A 15,720-nucleotide genomic window follows, 5' to 3' on the forward strand; every position below is an offset into this window, starting at 1 on the left:
GCCAGTGTGCTATTTTGTTATTCGCTGGAATATCTGCTTGGTTCATCATAATCATAATAATATGTAGGACTTGCCAGAGAACATTGGATGATTGGAAAGCCGTTTGAACATATATTCATATAAAAAAGTATCTATAATTGTATGTTTTGATATCAATCATTCAAAAATGTATATCAATAAATGATTTTATCAATATCAATAATTCGAATTATATAACCTTTATTTAACTAGGCAAGTCAGTAAGAACAAATTCTTAGGGCGGCGCACCGGCCAAACCCGGACGATGCTGGGCCAATTGTGCGCCGCCCTATGGGACTTCCAATCACGGCCGGTTGTGATACATTCTGGATATCAATAATTCCCCATAGGATTCAATGGAAAAATAATTAAATTATCGCCATCAAAAATCTGATTTTGTTATATAAAAACAAATTGTCGATATAAAAAAATAAGTTGCTGGATTCCGAATATATTAGAATATATTTATCTTCATTAACACTGAAATATCAATCAGCTTCGACATGTGGTAGAAGCCGCTAATGTTCTGTGGTACCATTTTTTTTTAGATGCGGTGAGATCGAGCCCCCCTGCAGACAAACATTTCCCCCCCTTAAAAATACTATCTATTGCTGCTCCTCCAGAGTCCAATAATACATATGTGACGGTCATTATAACAATGTCGCTAAAGTTGTATTCTCTGGCACGAAATCAATAATTACGTGTGTATTTCATAACATCAGTAACTATTTTTTCCCCTTTTTGACATGACGTAAACTCTTAATGCATTAAAGCCAATTTATGCTTGCTCTGGCAATGCGATCTGGAGGCTCGGTAGAGGTTTTTGACACAATTGCGGAGCCTCTGGAGGCTTGCGGAGGCCAAGTCGAGCTCTGTACCGCGTCGCCTTGCGCCTCCCAAATGTTTTTTTGCACCTCATTGACATGATTGGTTGACGGTAGTTGGGGGCCGGAGGTCCTGTATAAACACAAACTCACTTCCTTGACCACTTCTGTCACAAAAGTTCTGCTCTGCTCCCGAAGCATGAAAGCTCTGCCTTCTGCAGAAGCCCCATCGCAGTAAATGTAGTAAAGCCACTGCAGAGTCCAGATTGACCATGCAGAGCCTTTTACACCAGTCTCAACATCAACAATGAAGAGGCGACTCCGGGATGCTGGCCTTCTAGGCAGAGTTGCAAAGAAAAAGCCATATCTCAGACTGGCCAATAAAGATGGTCAAAAGAACATACACTGGACAGGGGAACTCTGCCTGGAAGGCCAGCATCCCGGAGTTGCCTCTTCACTGTTGAGACTGGTGTTTTGCAGGTATTATTTAATGAAGCTGCCAGTGTAACAGTTTTAACTTTATGTCCGTCCCCTTGCCCATACCCGGGCTCGAACCAGGGACCCTCTGCACACATCAACAACTGACACCCACGAAGCATCGTTACCCATCGCTCCACAAAAGCCGCAGCCCTTGCAGAGCAAGGGTAACCAACCACTAGATAGTAGATGTAGATTGTCCATTTTTAAAAATCTGCCGTTTCCAGCTACAAGTCCTTTACAACATTAGCAATGTCTACACTGTATTTCTGATAAATTTGATGTTATTTTAATGGACAAAAAAGGGATTTTTCTTTCAAAAACATTTTTAAGTGACCCCAAACTTTTGAACGGTGGTGTGTATATATAGAGAATTCCTTTAAATCAACAAAATGTACATAATACAATTATTGATATAAAAAAATTCTATGAATTTATGTTAAAACGGCTTTCCGTATTGGATGTGCTTGTCCCAAAACATCTGTGGCTTCTTGATGCTACAAATACATTTTTGACATTGGTGCCAATAATAAACAGAATGCAACTGCTCAATAACTTGAAACCTCCATGACAACACATTGTAAAATCCATGAAAGTGTTAACAAAAATACTTCCTAAACACTGACGTAATGGTACTATAATTGGATTTAAGGGTAACAGCGAATTATAGCAGCACAAACTGCTTTACATTAGCATTTCATCTCAAATGACAATCTCAAGCAATTTATTGAGTTGGTCTATACAGTGTATTCTAAATTCAGAGCTATATTTAATGTTTTACGGGTCGCACAGGCATTGAATACAGACTGTATAAACATTTTGCATTTGTCACTAGATTGTCTCAAGCCTGCTGCCAGAATGACAAATTATTTTGTAAATTATTATTTTTTTCACCTTTATTTAACCAGGTAGGCCAGTTGAGAACAAGTTCTCATTTACAACTGCGACTTGGCCAAGATAAAGCAAAGCAGTGCGACAAAGACAACAGAGTTACACAAAAACAAAACGTACAGTCAATAACACAAAAGAAAAGAAAAATGTCTAAAATAGAAACTCCATTTCCTTTTAGTTTATTATTGTTTCTGTCAACAAGTTCACATTTTGCGCCACAGACATTACATATCTACAGGTGCATGTACATATATATGGGTAATGCATTTATGTAAAGCAATGTCCATAGTTCAGAGTCACCAAAAAGTAAGACGTTCTTAAAGAACGGCAGTCCACATTCAGTCCATCTTCTCTTCCACCTCTTGTGTTTTCACCTCTACGGTTTTGTGAGGTATATAAGAACCCATACCTGCAGCTCTATCTGCTTCTGCCTGAGTGTAGGGTTCATCCTTCAACAGCTTAATCCTGAAAAGAGTGTTGGACAGTGAAGAAATGTAGCTACTTAGTCATCAAAACATCATCAACATGCCCAGCTACAAAGTTATACTACTAGGGTGCTGGGGGGAGGGAAGGTGTGTCACAGGAACTGTATCCACATTTATTCAAAAAACAGTTGTCTGCTTCAAAAGAAAAGTGAGGATCTTACCGTTTCTTGTGCACTTTGGTTTTAAAGTGGTCCTTCAGGGCTTTCACGTCAATAAAATATCGTCTGTAAACAAAACACACGCACGTTAAATTACGGCTTTCAAGTTGCCACTTTTTTTTTATGTGAACCTTTTGGATAGATGCAAGAAAGAGCATAAAAGTGCTTACGCGCAATGTAAACAGTAGTGCTGGGCACTGCCAGTGACATCATAGTCCACCTCCTGTTTGAGCAACTTGGCTGCAGCTGAGGGCTTCATGTCTGCATGGATTTCGTCCAAGTGCTTCTTATAATTCTTTGTCTTCCATGTCTTGCCAATACTCTTCTTCCTGGTACTGTTGTGGTTTCCGATCTGTTTGGATTTCCCCATGGTGGTGCTAGGTGATACCTATTGGAATTATATAATGGGTGATTGCAAAATCGTTGCTATTCTATTGCATGGATTAATATGTACGCAGGCTGCTTTACGTTTACAAGCAATTTACAACACCATTGGCATATTGTCTGACTTGACTGTCAAAATTGCCATATGTTAAGTTTTTGACTTGATATAAACATTAACTAGCTAGTTATCTAGTAGTAGCTACGTTAGCTAGCTACAGCAGTTACTGAGACAGGACCCGTCTTCTAATCAAAATCTTAATCTACGCGATAAATAACACTTTTTAAAACGAGTTTAACGTACCTCAGTTAAAAATGATTGCAAGACCTTTCTGTTGTCATAACACAGTATTAAACTCACCCTGTCGATAATTTTTTTCCACAAAACCGTGCTGTTCGTTTTTTAGCTTGGCTAACTAGCTTGCTAGAATCTTTCACACGTGTTTGTTGACGGAATCATATCCGGGTCAACGTGCCGTGGTCAACATGCTGTACCTAAACACGCCACTAGAGGTAGCTAGAACACAGCCTAAAATGTTATTAGTAGGCCTGTGTGCAAACGGGCGGTACAGCAGGTTTCCTGCACGGAGGAGCAGGAAATATACTGAACTAAAATATACGATTTCAACGATTTTCCTGAGTTACAGATCATATAAGGAAATCAGTCAATTGAAAAAAATTCATTAGGCCCTAATCCAGGGCTGCCAACTTTTGAAGAAAGCTTGGGGTGAAATTTGCTATGTGAATTTCATTTCCACCTGGCACAACCCCCAGAATGGAAAATATTACAGTTACTGAAATTCTACATCTTTAACATGGTTTAAGCTATGACCAGTGTGGAAAATAAAACAATTAAAAGCACAGGTCAAGCGTATATAGGATGCTTTGAACATTAAACGAACCACTCAGAATTAGACACTTGGCGATTTTGGGGTGATGAAATTTAAAGTAAAATTGTAATATTTATGGTTGAGGCAGTGGATAACCAAATCATAGATTGCGGTCTCCTCGTCCATAGACCGCTTTCAAGGTAAGGACACAAACATTTTGTATTTTTGTAACACCTCGCTCTTTAAAATAGGGCTGGGGAAAAATCCTACTTGCTCTACAGGGGGTTTGGCCTCTTAAGTGCTGGGTGTTTGAAAATGTCATTGTATCAATTAATTTCTCAAAATCGAATGAATATCAATATTCATGTGGCTAATTCCTACTAGTTGAAGATCCTTGCCTTAATTTTACCTTACATAAACATATATATTTATGATTTGTGAGTGTAACGGATGTGAAATGGCTAGCTAGTTAGCGGGTACGCGCTAGTAGCATTTCAATCAGTTACGTCACTTGCTCTGAGACTTAAGTAGTGTTGCCCCTTGCTCTGCAAGGGCCGCGGCTTTTGTGGAGCGATGGGTAACGACGCTTCGTGGGTGTCAGTTGGGGGGGTCCCTGGTTCGCGCCCGTGTCGGGGCGAGGGGACGGTTTAAAGTTATACTGTTACATTGGTGCCGTGACCCGGATCACTGGTTGCTGCGGAAAAGGAGGAGGTTGAAAGGGGGGTGAGTGTAACGGATGTGAAATGGCTAGCTAGTTAGCGGGTACGCGCTAGTAGCATTTCAATCAGTTACGTCACTTGCTCTGAGACTTAAGTAGTGTTGCCCCTTGCTCTGCAAGGGTCGCGGCTTTTGTGGAGCGATGGGTAACGACGCTTCGTGGGTGTCAGTTGTTGATGTGTGCAGAGAGTCCCTGGTTCGCGCCCGTGTCGGGGCGAGGGGACGGTTTAAAGTTATACTATTACATGAGTACACCTACCATTTCTGCCTAACATGTGCACAATACTACAATTATATTTGATTCCTGCAGCATTTATCATCCAATGCTTATTGGTATGACTTATTCAATACTGTCCATAAATGGTTGCAAAAATTTATTGCCTCATAATTCATTTTCAAAAGACAGCCATAGATTTCAAATATGTAATTACGCTGGCAAAATTATGAAGAAATTGAATTAAATACGTGTGGAATAACAGTGTTCTTGCTTACTAGCACAGTAATTAACCTATATTTTAGCTTACTGTTAAGAATGAGAATTGTTCCACTGATCAGACTAAATAAAGTAAATGTTACGCAGAGTGGAACCCAAGAGCAGACTCAGACGAGGAGACTGGGATGAAGTAACCAAGGTATTTATTGAAACACAAGGGGAAGATGGAGTGCAGGCCAGGGGAAGCTCAGGTGGGTTGCAGGAAACCAGGTGCAGAGGCTGAGGCTGAAGCGAGAGAGTTTGGGACAGGGTAAGCAGGGGGGGGGGGGGGGGGGGGGGGGTCCAAGGGTGTAGTAGAGTGGGGTATCCAGGACAGAGTAGCAGAATGACGAGACGTGGAACTGGAGACAGGGACCAGAGTCAGATGTGAACTGCAGCGGAGAGGAAAACAGTGTCAGGCAAGGAAAACAGGATCTAATAGTAACAATGGCTAGAAGGACAGACAGACAGACTGACTAGAGATTACAATCTGGCCATGTGGAAGTGGCAGGGCTGAGTATTTGTAGAGGTCGTGATTATGGAACAGGTTGCAGCTGGTGGGGATCTGTTCTGACTCCAGCACACCTGTCTCCGCCCACACAATCACACACACAGAGAGAGAGGGAGAAAGTACTGGGGGAGTGGTGGCAATTCAGGGAGGCAGAGGATGAGCAGTAGAGGGCAATGCAGGAGCAGATGTCTTCAGGAGATTTTATTATTTATTTACTGTCACAAAATTACATAAATCTGCCCCTACACCCTGACCAAATTATTTTTCTATTTATTGTGCCCCCTCTGGAAGAAAAAAAACATACACTTTTGGTTCACAATCTGTTTGACAAAATTATTTTAATATTTACTAATCAATTACCCTACCAAACTTCCCTGCTAAAACATACTGTAGGTCTGTCTGCTGACTTTTCATTGTCACAGCCTAAATGCCAATCACCAAACGAGGGGACTGGTGCAAGTATTTATTATGTCGACTAGTACATGCTGTCAAAAGAATGCATTCTGCAATAGGGAGTAACAGCAACCTAATTTTGTTGACAAAGTTGTACATAAAACAGCGCTACTGTGCTATTCTTTTTGGAGTTTTATTACACTCAGCAAGAACGTTCACTCTCTCCATTCAGCGCCACTCTAATCTTGAGGGGCGTTTCTTTAAAACATGCATCCAATCCCCTTGATCCCTTACATAAGTAGCCCAATCAATGTGCCGCTCTTCACAGTGCTGTGGCAAGACAGAACAATGATAGAGGTTCAGCTCGTGATGTTAAGGATCGTACCCTTTTTCCAATTTTCGCCTAAAATGACATACCCAAATTTGACTGCCTGTAGTTCAGGACCCGAAGCAAGGATATGCATATTCTTGATACCATTTGAAAGGATACACTTTGAAGTTTGTGGAAATGTGAAATTTCTGTGGGATAATATCTGGTAAGAGAATACAAACAAAAAAACACTTTTTTTATTATTACTTTTTAAATGGAAGAGAAATGCCACACTTTCAGAAAGGATTCTAGGTGTAATTTAGATTTTGGCCCCCAGATAGAAGCAGGGTGTGTGCAAAGTTTCAGACTGATCCAGTGAAGAATTATGCAGAATATTTTGTATCAAGTCTGCCAGGAGTTTGCCCAAAAGTGCATAACTGGTCAATTGATACATTTTCAAGTACATAACTATAGAGAACATACAATGCTATGGTAATAACAAATAAAAAATGTAAGTTTGCACACTCCCAGGAATGTCATACATGATGGATCATTAACTTATACACTAACTTTCACACATCTTGATGGCTGGGCCAGATGAGTGTGGAGCCAGAGACAGCAGTGGTGTCAAACTGTAGACACCAGTACCTACATTTGAACATAAAAATTGATTTTGTCAAACAAAACTATTCTACATTTTATCTCTGGGACCCTCAGGATGACAAATCAGAGCAAGATTGCTGAATGTAAGTACATCATTTACCTTCAGAGGTGAATGTATCAAACCAGTTGCCGTTATAAAAGTTTTGTTGTTATGCACTCTCCTCAAACAATAGCATGGTATTTTCTCACTGTAATAGCTACAGTTAATTGGACACTACAGTTAGATAAACAAGAATTTAAGCTTTCTGCCCATATAAGACATGTCTATGTCCCGGAAAGTTGGCTGTTGTATATAATGTCATTCTAGTCACATTAGCGCACGTTAGCAACAACCGTCCCATAGAGGTTAAATTGCAGGCGCAAATCCTCTGATTTCAAAACAATTTGGAGCACAGTTGAAAAGTTAACGCACTGACTAATTAGAAAATAAAAGCAGTACTTTTCTATGCATGAGATATAAGAGGTGTGCCGTGAGAGCCTGAGAAGAGGGTCAAATCCATGTGTCTCACGTCCAATGTGTGAGAGTTGGCAGCTCTGCCTGATCTATGGATTTCACTTGTTTGGGCAGTGGCACAGCCATGGTGGGCCTGGGAGAGCATAGGCCCACCCACTGGGGAGCCAGGCCCAGCCAATCAGAATGAGTTTTCCCCCACAAAAGGGCTTTATTACAGACAGAAATACTCTGTTTCATCAGCTGTCCAGGTGGCTGGTCTCAGACAATCTTGCAGGTGAAGAAGCTGGTGTCACACCCTGATCAGTTTCACCTGTCCTTGTGATTGTCTCCACCCCCTCCAGGTGTTGCTTGTTATCCCTTGTGTATATATCCTTGTGTTTCCTGTCTCTCTGTGCCAGTTTGTCTTGTATGTTCCAAGTCAACCAGTGTGGTTTTCACATGTGCCTTCCTTTTCTATTCTCTTTTACTTGTCCTCCCAGGTTTGACCTTTGCCTTTTTTTCTGAACTCTGTACCCGCCTGTCTAACCATTCTGCCTGCCACACTGTACCACCTGGACTCTGAACTGGTTTTGACCTTTTGCCTGTCAACAACCATTCTCTTATTTTGGGTTGATTAATAAATATGAAAGACTCAAACCATCTGCCTCCTGTATCTGGGTCTCGCCTTGCCCTTATAGGTGGATGTGGAGGTCCTGGGCTGGCGTGGTTACACGTAGTCTGCGGTTGTGAGGCTGTTTGGACGTACTGCCAAATTCTCTAAAATGACATTGGAAGCAGCTTATGGTAGAGAAATTATGGTAGAGAAATTAACATTACATTCTCTGGCAAGAGCTCTGGTGGACATTCCTGCTGTCAGCATGCCAAATGCATGCTCCCTCAACTTGAGTCTGTGGCATGGTGTGACAACTGCACATTTTAGAGTGGCCTTTTAATGTCCCCAGCACCAGCTGCACCTGTGTAATGATCATGCTGTTTAATCAGCTTCTTGATATGCCACACCTGTCAGGTGGAAGGATTATCTTGGCAGAGGAGAAATGCTCACTAACAGAGATGTAACCACATTTGTGCACCATATGAGAGAGAAGCTTTTTGTGCATATGGAACATTTACAGGATTTTTTAAATTTAAGATCATGAAACATGGGAACAACACTTTACATGTTGCGTTTATATTTTTGTTCAGTATAGTTGATGGAGCGAGTGGAGGTAAGGAAGCTATGGCAGTGGATTCCCCACATCCTGTTGAGATTCAGAATGTCATTCACCGGTTGAAAGACACAGATACACTGATAGTGAAAAAGGTAGATTTTTGTGGTGTTAATTGCGCAAATTATTAATTGTACTGCCCAAACAAACAAGAGGTGCAAGAAACTGTACATAATTGTATCTATCTGTGGTTGAAAGGTTTTTTTTTAGGGGGGGGTCTTCAGGAATTAACAGCTGAAACATTGCAGGGAATACTGAATGAATATGTGATTTGAATTGGACTGTGACTGAAGGAGTGGGATGTATGATTGTTTTGTGTCTACTTGTGTAATGTTTTATTCCCCCTTTCCTCAATGGATTTTAGTTTTCTCCAGTTCACTACCCATACAGTAGGTGGCGGGAATACAATGTATAGGTTGTAGTCTGCTAAAAAACCTCACAGATGAAGAAGCGGTGGGTTGATGACAATGCCGTCAAATACAATCTGTACAAACCTAAATCTCCCGACTACTATACAGTGGCAGCAGCCAGAGTCTGGCGGGAAGTGAGCTGGCAACCGGAGTGTTGCTGGTATCAAATCCTAGATGCCATTACCTGCCATTGTGCCCCAGAGCAAGGCACTTAATCCCCCACAACAACAGCTTCCCGGGCACCCAGTGTGGCAGCCCCATGCACCTCTCCAAAACCTGTATATGCATGTATCAGTGGAGGCTGCTGAGGGGAGAACGGCTCATAATAATAGCTGGAAAGGAGCGAATGGAATCATGGAACCATTGTGTTTGATGTATTTTATACCATTCCATACATTCCGCTCCAACCATTACCACGAGCATGTCCTCCCCAATTAAGGTGCCACCAACCTCCTGTGGTATGTATGTAGTATTTGTGTCTTTGAGGGTTGGGTTAAACGCAAAAGTCAAATTTAGTTTGTAATTGACTAATAAACTTAGGGAGTTTTCACAGTTTTGAGCTATAGTTTGAATCAGAGTTTGCCAAATTTCAATGTGACAAATAGTCTAATTAAAATTGCTAAACAAAACCACTTATCCATGCAAGTTTCTTCATTGGACAAAAATGCTCACGTTAAATCCATTTATGATTAAAATGAAGCATCACTTGTGTCCCAATCTTAATATTACTTTCGCTATGGTCTTCCAACAACATACGGGAGGAAAAAAGAGCAATAGCCCCAGTCTCCTCTAATCTGCGTCGGAGCACTCATAAAAGTGCTGCTACTCCCAGAATGTTAGGTCGTGTCTACACTTGACACTTGCGACTTCTGCTATCAGAAAACGAAGATAGCATTGGAAAGACGGGTCTAGGACCAAAAGGCTCCTTAACAGCTTCTACACCCAAACCATAAGACTGCTGAACAATGAGTCAAATGGCCACCCCAATATATATATATATATATATTTTTTTTTATTTTTTTTTACACTGCTGCGACTCGCTGTTAATTATCTAGGCATAGTTACTTTACAAATCATTTCACGGTAAGGTCAATTTGATTTGATTCCACATGCACTAAAGTCACTTTGATCTCATTGTACTCAGATCTGGTTAAAAGCACTGATTGTGCTCAGATCTGGCTGACCACTTTAGGTGGTTAGGGGTGCATTATCCTTATCCTTTGTCCTCAGCACTCCCACAAGTCTCCAGAAAACTTCTGTTTTGGGACCAAGATGCACCTTTTCATTATAATGTTTGGTGGAAATACTTTCCTAGCGTGTGAGGAATGTGTTTGCTGGCCTAAAATGGTAGCAAGCTAGTTAATATTTATATAAATAAATGTTTAGCTAGACTTATCCTGGTTTTGCGCCCCCTCGGGCTGGTGCGGTGGAGATCTTCGTGGGCTGTACTCAAGCTTGTCTCAGGGTAGTAAGTTGGTGGTCTGTTGATATCCCTCTAGTGGTGTGGGCCTGTGCTTTGGCAAAGTATTATCCTGCCTGGTTGGTCATGTCTGGGGGTATCGTAGGACGGGGCCACAGTGTCCCCCGACCCCCACTGTCTCAGCCTACAGTATCTATGCCTCAGTAGTCTATGTGCCGGGGGGCTAGGGTTAGTCAGTTATATCTGGAGTAATTCTCCTGTCTTTTCTGGTGTCCTGTGTGAATTTAGGTATGCTCCAATTCTTTCTCGCTCTCCCCTCCCGGAGGACCTGAACCCTAGGACCATGACTCAGGACTACCTGGCCTGATGACTCCTGGCTGTCCCCAGTCCACCTGGTTGTGCTGCTGCTCCAGTTTCAACTGTTATGCTTGCGGCTATGGAACCCTGACCTGTTCACCGGACGTGCTACCTTGTCCCAGATCTGCCTTTTTCGACTCGCTCTCTCTACCACACTTGCTGTCTCGACCTATGAATGCTCGGCTATGAAAAGCCAGCTAACATTTACTCCTGAGGTACTGACCAGTTGCACCCTCTACAACCACTGTGATTATTATTTGACCCTACTGGTCATTATGAACGTTTGAACATCTTGAAGAACAATGGCTATGTCTCTCATAATCAGTCTCTTATAATCCTCAGAGCCTGGTTCCTCTAAGTTTCTTCCTAGGTTCCATCCTTTCTAGGGAGTTTTATCTAGCCACCATGCTTCTACATCTGCATTACTTGCTGTTTGGGGTTTTAGGCTGGGTTTCTGTATCACACTTTGTGACATCTGCTGTTGTAAAAAGGGCTTTATAAATGAATTTTATGATCCCGTTTGCAATGCCTTTAGCGTTGATTGCTAGCTTGCTGGCTAGCTACATAGGTTAGCTGGATAGTGTGCTACAGTAGTTATCTACTGTCATCAGTTGTTCTGTTATCATATTTAGCCTATTCCACCTTTTGGTGAATGCATACTGGCATTTGAATATAGCTTGGGAAAAGGGAATCTGCACATGGTAGACATATTTAAATGTACAGGCATGTCTAGACTTGACAGTTCATGCAGCTTTAGTATTCTGATCATAGTTTGGATAATGGAATCCGTGTGTCCGGATTCCCATTTCCTACGCTATATTAAAATGCCAGTATGCATTCTACAAATGGTGGAATAGGCAACATACACAACAGTAGATAACTAGCCAGCTATAACCAGTGTAGCTAGCCAGCAAGCAACCCTAAAGGGATTGCATATGGGTCAGCATAACTCTAGCCAATCAAAAGAATAGCATTTATGAGTTCAGCCAACACGTTCCTAACACCCCTTACAAAAAAGTCCTGCAGGATTCCTGTATGAATATGAATTGTCCTGCACAAACATGACAGTTCCTGCAGGAATCCTGCAGGACCGAACCCTGCAGGATTTTGAAATTCCTGCAAGATATGGCAATTCCTGCAGGACCAAGTAAATTCCAGGTTGAATCCTGCAGGACCAAAACCTGCAGGATTGATATTCCTGCAGGATATGGCAATTAAGTTAACTACAGGATTTGAGATACAGTATGTCGTGACAGAGAATATAGACTTTTGAAATATAGTGCAATAGACATTTCCTTTCAGCAGATGAGAAATGTAATACATTACCATCTCCACATGCAATAGTGTATGCTTTTTGTATTTGATAAATACCAACAATTTATAATGGTTTCAGTAGGCCCATACTTCAGTCAATGTAATAATGCATTTATATATCATGCTGCCAGTTTAAGAAACACCTTCATTCACACACATACTCTGAATAAATAAATAGTGTAAAAAAAAGTTGTGTACAGTTGTGGTTCAACCCTTTCTCAGTCTACCTCCCATTTGTTGGGCTGATACAGATGTAGTTCCCTTGTACACCTGGGATGTCTTTCAGCTAAACACAGGTGGTACGGATGTCTGAGCATTAGATTAATTGAACCTCATTTGAAATGCCAATCTTTTTAAGAATCCCAAAGGCATTGTCATGTCAGCTACATTTCCCATACAATTGTCATGTCAGCTACATTTCCCATACAATTGTTAAAACCTAATAACAAATTCTGGAAAGAACATCTCAATGAGATGTAACTGTGTCTTTCAGTAGACAATAGGTGCCCTGTAGTAGAAAATGGTGGAAGTTCTGCCTGGGTAAAATCCCATTTAAACAGGTGAAGCTATAGAATAGCAGGGAGTGTCAGAACTCTGTGGCAAGCAGTCTTTTGTTTATGTGTTCTATTTTTCTTCCAATGTACTAGGACTCAGGGTGATATTTGGACTCAATCCACAGTGTAGTCATTTACAGACACATGCCAAGTAAGATGCCGTGCATGTAATCAATAGCAAACCCTGCCATGTTGAAAACCGTAAGGAACATTAAAGGAGACGGGCCCTTAACGCCATGTAGGATGTTCCCTGACTCTACCACAAAGGCAACCTCTCTGCGGTGTTTAGTGTCTGTGCGTGGTTCTGGCTCACGCGATCACCAAGGCAACCTCTCTGCAGGTGTTTATTGTCTGTGTGTGGCTCTGGCTCACTCAAGCGGATACACTAGTGAACCCATTACCCTTTTCTACCACTTCTCCTTTGTGATAGCACCTGTTACCCAAGTGCTTCTCTAAGGGTGGCGACTTTGAAGATTCTGAAATGTAAAATATGTTTGGATTTGTTTAACTTTTTTTTGGTTACTACATGATTCCATATGTTTTATGTCATAGTTGATGTCTTCACTATTATTCTACAATGTAGAAAATAGTGAAAAGAAAAACCCTTGAATGAGTAGGACCACCCTTTTGACTGGTACTGTATATTCTGCAGGATTTCTGCAGGATTTTTAGTGCATTACTCCTGTAGGACTTTGTAAGGGACGTATCTTCTCCAACGTTATAATGAACGTTTTTCGTCACGGTTTTATGGCAGACTACAACTCTTGGTGTATTGCTGCCATCTACTGTACAGGTAGTGAACGAATGAAAATATGCATTGCAGTAAATCAAATCAAAGTTTGTCACGTGCGCCGAATACAACAGGTGTAGACCTTACAGTGAAATGCTTACTTACAGGCCTTAACCAACAGTGCAATTTTTAAGTAAAAGAAAAAAGGTATTAGGTGAACAATAGATAAAGAAATAAAAAAAGACAGTGACAAAGTGGCGAGGCTATATACTGTAGCGAGGCTATATACAGGCACCAGTTAGTCGGTCTAATTGAGGTAGTATGTACATGTAGGTATGGTTAAAGTGACTATGCATATATGATAAACAGAGTAGCAGTAGCGTAAAAGAGGGGTTGGCGGGTGGGGGTGATAATCCTAGAGTGATAATCCAAATAACATCCCTACACAGGCTCAGGAAGATGAAAATGGTGCTGACAGACATGACAGCTCTTCTTCTAGCTCCTAAGCAACTTTGCAGAATAGTTTGTTTTATTTCTTACATTATTAGCCCACAACCTTTTTTGTGTTATTCCATACAGCCAGAAATAACTTTTGGATATCAGAACGGCGGTAACTCACGCGGACTGGGATATGTTCCTGGTGGCCTCTGAGAATAATATTGACGTATACACGGACATGATGACTGAGTTTGTCAGGAAGTGTATAGGGGATGTTGTTCACACGGACTTTTAAAACCTACCCAAACCAGAAACTGTGGATAGATGGCAGCATTCGCGTGAAACTGAAAGCACGAACCCACAGCATTTAACCATAGAAAAGTGACTGGGAATATGGTTGAATACAAACAGTGTAGTTTTCTCTCCGTAAGGCAATCAAACAGGCAAAACGTCAGTACAGAGACAAAGTGGAGTCGCAACTCAACGGCTCAGACACGAGACGTATGTGGCAAGGTCTACAGACAATCATGAATTAGAAAGGGAAAACCAGCCACGTCGCGGACACCGATGTATTGCTCCCAGACAAGCTACACCCCTTCTTCGCCCGCTTTGAGGATAACACAGTGCCACCAACGCAGCCCGCTCCCAAGGACTGTGGGCTCTCGTTCTCCATGGCCAACGTGAGTAAGACGTTTAAGCATGTTAACCCTCGCAAGGCTGCTGGCCCAGACGGCATCCCTAGTCTCATGCACAGACCAGCTAGCTGGAGGGTTTACAGACATATTCAATCTCTCCCTATCCCAGTCTGCTGTCCCAACTTGCAAGATGTCCACCATTGTTCCTGTACCCAAGAAAGCAAAAGTAAATGACTATCTCCCCGTTGCACTCACTTCTGTCATGATGAAGTGCTTTGAGAGGCTAGTCAAGGATCATATCACCTCCAACTTACTGCCCCAATAGATCCAGAGACGATGCATTCCCCATCGCACTGCACACTGCCCCATCCCATCTGGACAAGAGGAACACATAGGTAAGAATTCTGTTCAATGACTATAGCTCAGCCTTCAACACCATAGTTCCCTCCAAGCTCATCAAGCTCGGGTCCCTGGGTCTGAACCCCACCCTGTGCAACTGGACTTTCAGACGGGCTGCCCCCCCCCCAGGTGGTGAAGATAGGAAACAACACCTCCACTTCACTGATCCTCACACAGGGCCCCACAAGGGTGCGTGCTCAGCCCCGTCCTGTGCTCCCTGTTCACCCATAACTGCGTGGCCACGAATGCCTCAAATCAATCATCAAGTTCGCAGACAACACAACAGTAGTATGCCCGATTACCAACAATGACAAGACAGCCTACAGGGAGGAGGTGAGGTCCCTGACGGAGTGGTGCCAGGAAAATAACCTCTCCCTCAACATCAACAAAACGAAGGAGCTGATCGTGGACTTTAGGAGACAGCAGAGGGAGCACTGTCCTATCCACATCGATGGGACCGCAGTGGAGAAGGTGAAAAGCGTCAAGTTCCTCGGAGTACACATCACTGACAATCTGAAATGGTCCACCCACACAGTGTGGTGAGAAGGTGCAACAGCGCCTCTTCAACCTCAGGAGGCTGAAGAAATTTGGCTTGGCCCCTAAGACCCTCACAAACTTTTACAGATGCACAATTTAAAGCGTCATGTCGGGCTGTTTCACCGCCTGGTATGGCA

General features: G+C 42.2%; 1 protein-coding gene across 2 annotated transcripts; it reads right to left on the reverse strand.

Moving 5' to 3' along the window:
* Positions 1-2,373: 2,373 nt before the first annotated feature.
* Positions 2,374-3,703, reverse strand: znf593 (zinc finger protein 593). 2 transcript variants are annotated; one of them, XM_055862726.1, is made up of 4 exons: positions 3,596-3,703; positions 3,024-3,241; positions 2,857-2,919; positions 2,374-2,675 (listed from the first exon to the last, which is right to left on the reverse strand). In XM_055862726.1, the coding sequence occupies exons 2-4, from the start codon at positions 3,221-3,223 to the stop codon at positions 2,549-2,551; spliced, it is 390 nt and encodes a 129-aa protein (XP_055718701.1). In that variant the 5' UTR covers positions 3,224-3,241; positions 3,596-3,703; the 3' UTR covers positions 2,374-2,548. The 2 variants fall into 2 exon arrangements, with proteins under 2 accessions (XP_055718701.1, XP_055718702.1); XM_055862727.1 differs by having other exon boundaries at positions 3,539-3,660.
* Positions 3,704-15,720: the final 12,017 nt, after the last annotated feature.

This window comes from Salvelinus fontinalis, chromosome 15 (assembly GCF_029448725.1).
Source record: "Salvelinus fontinalis isolate EN_2023a chromosome 15, ASM2944872v1, whole genome shotgun sequence".
NCBI classification, from domain to species: Eukaryota; Metazoa; Chordata; class Actinopteri; order Salmoniformes; family Salmonidae; genus Salvelinus; species Salvelinus fontinalis.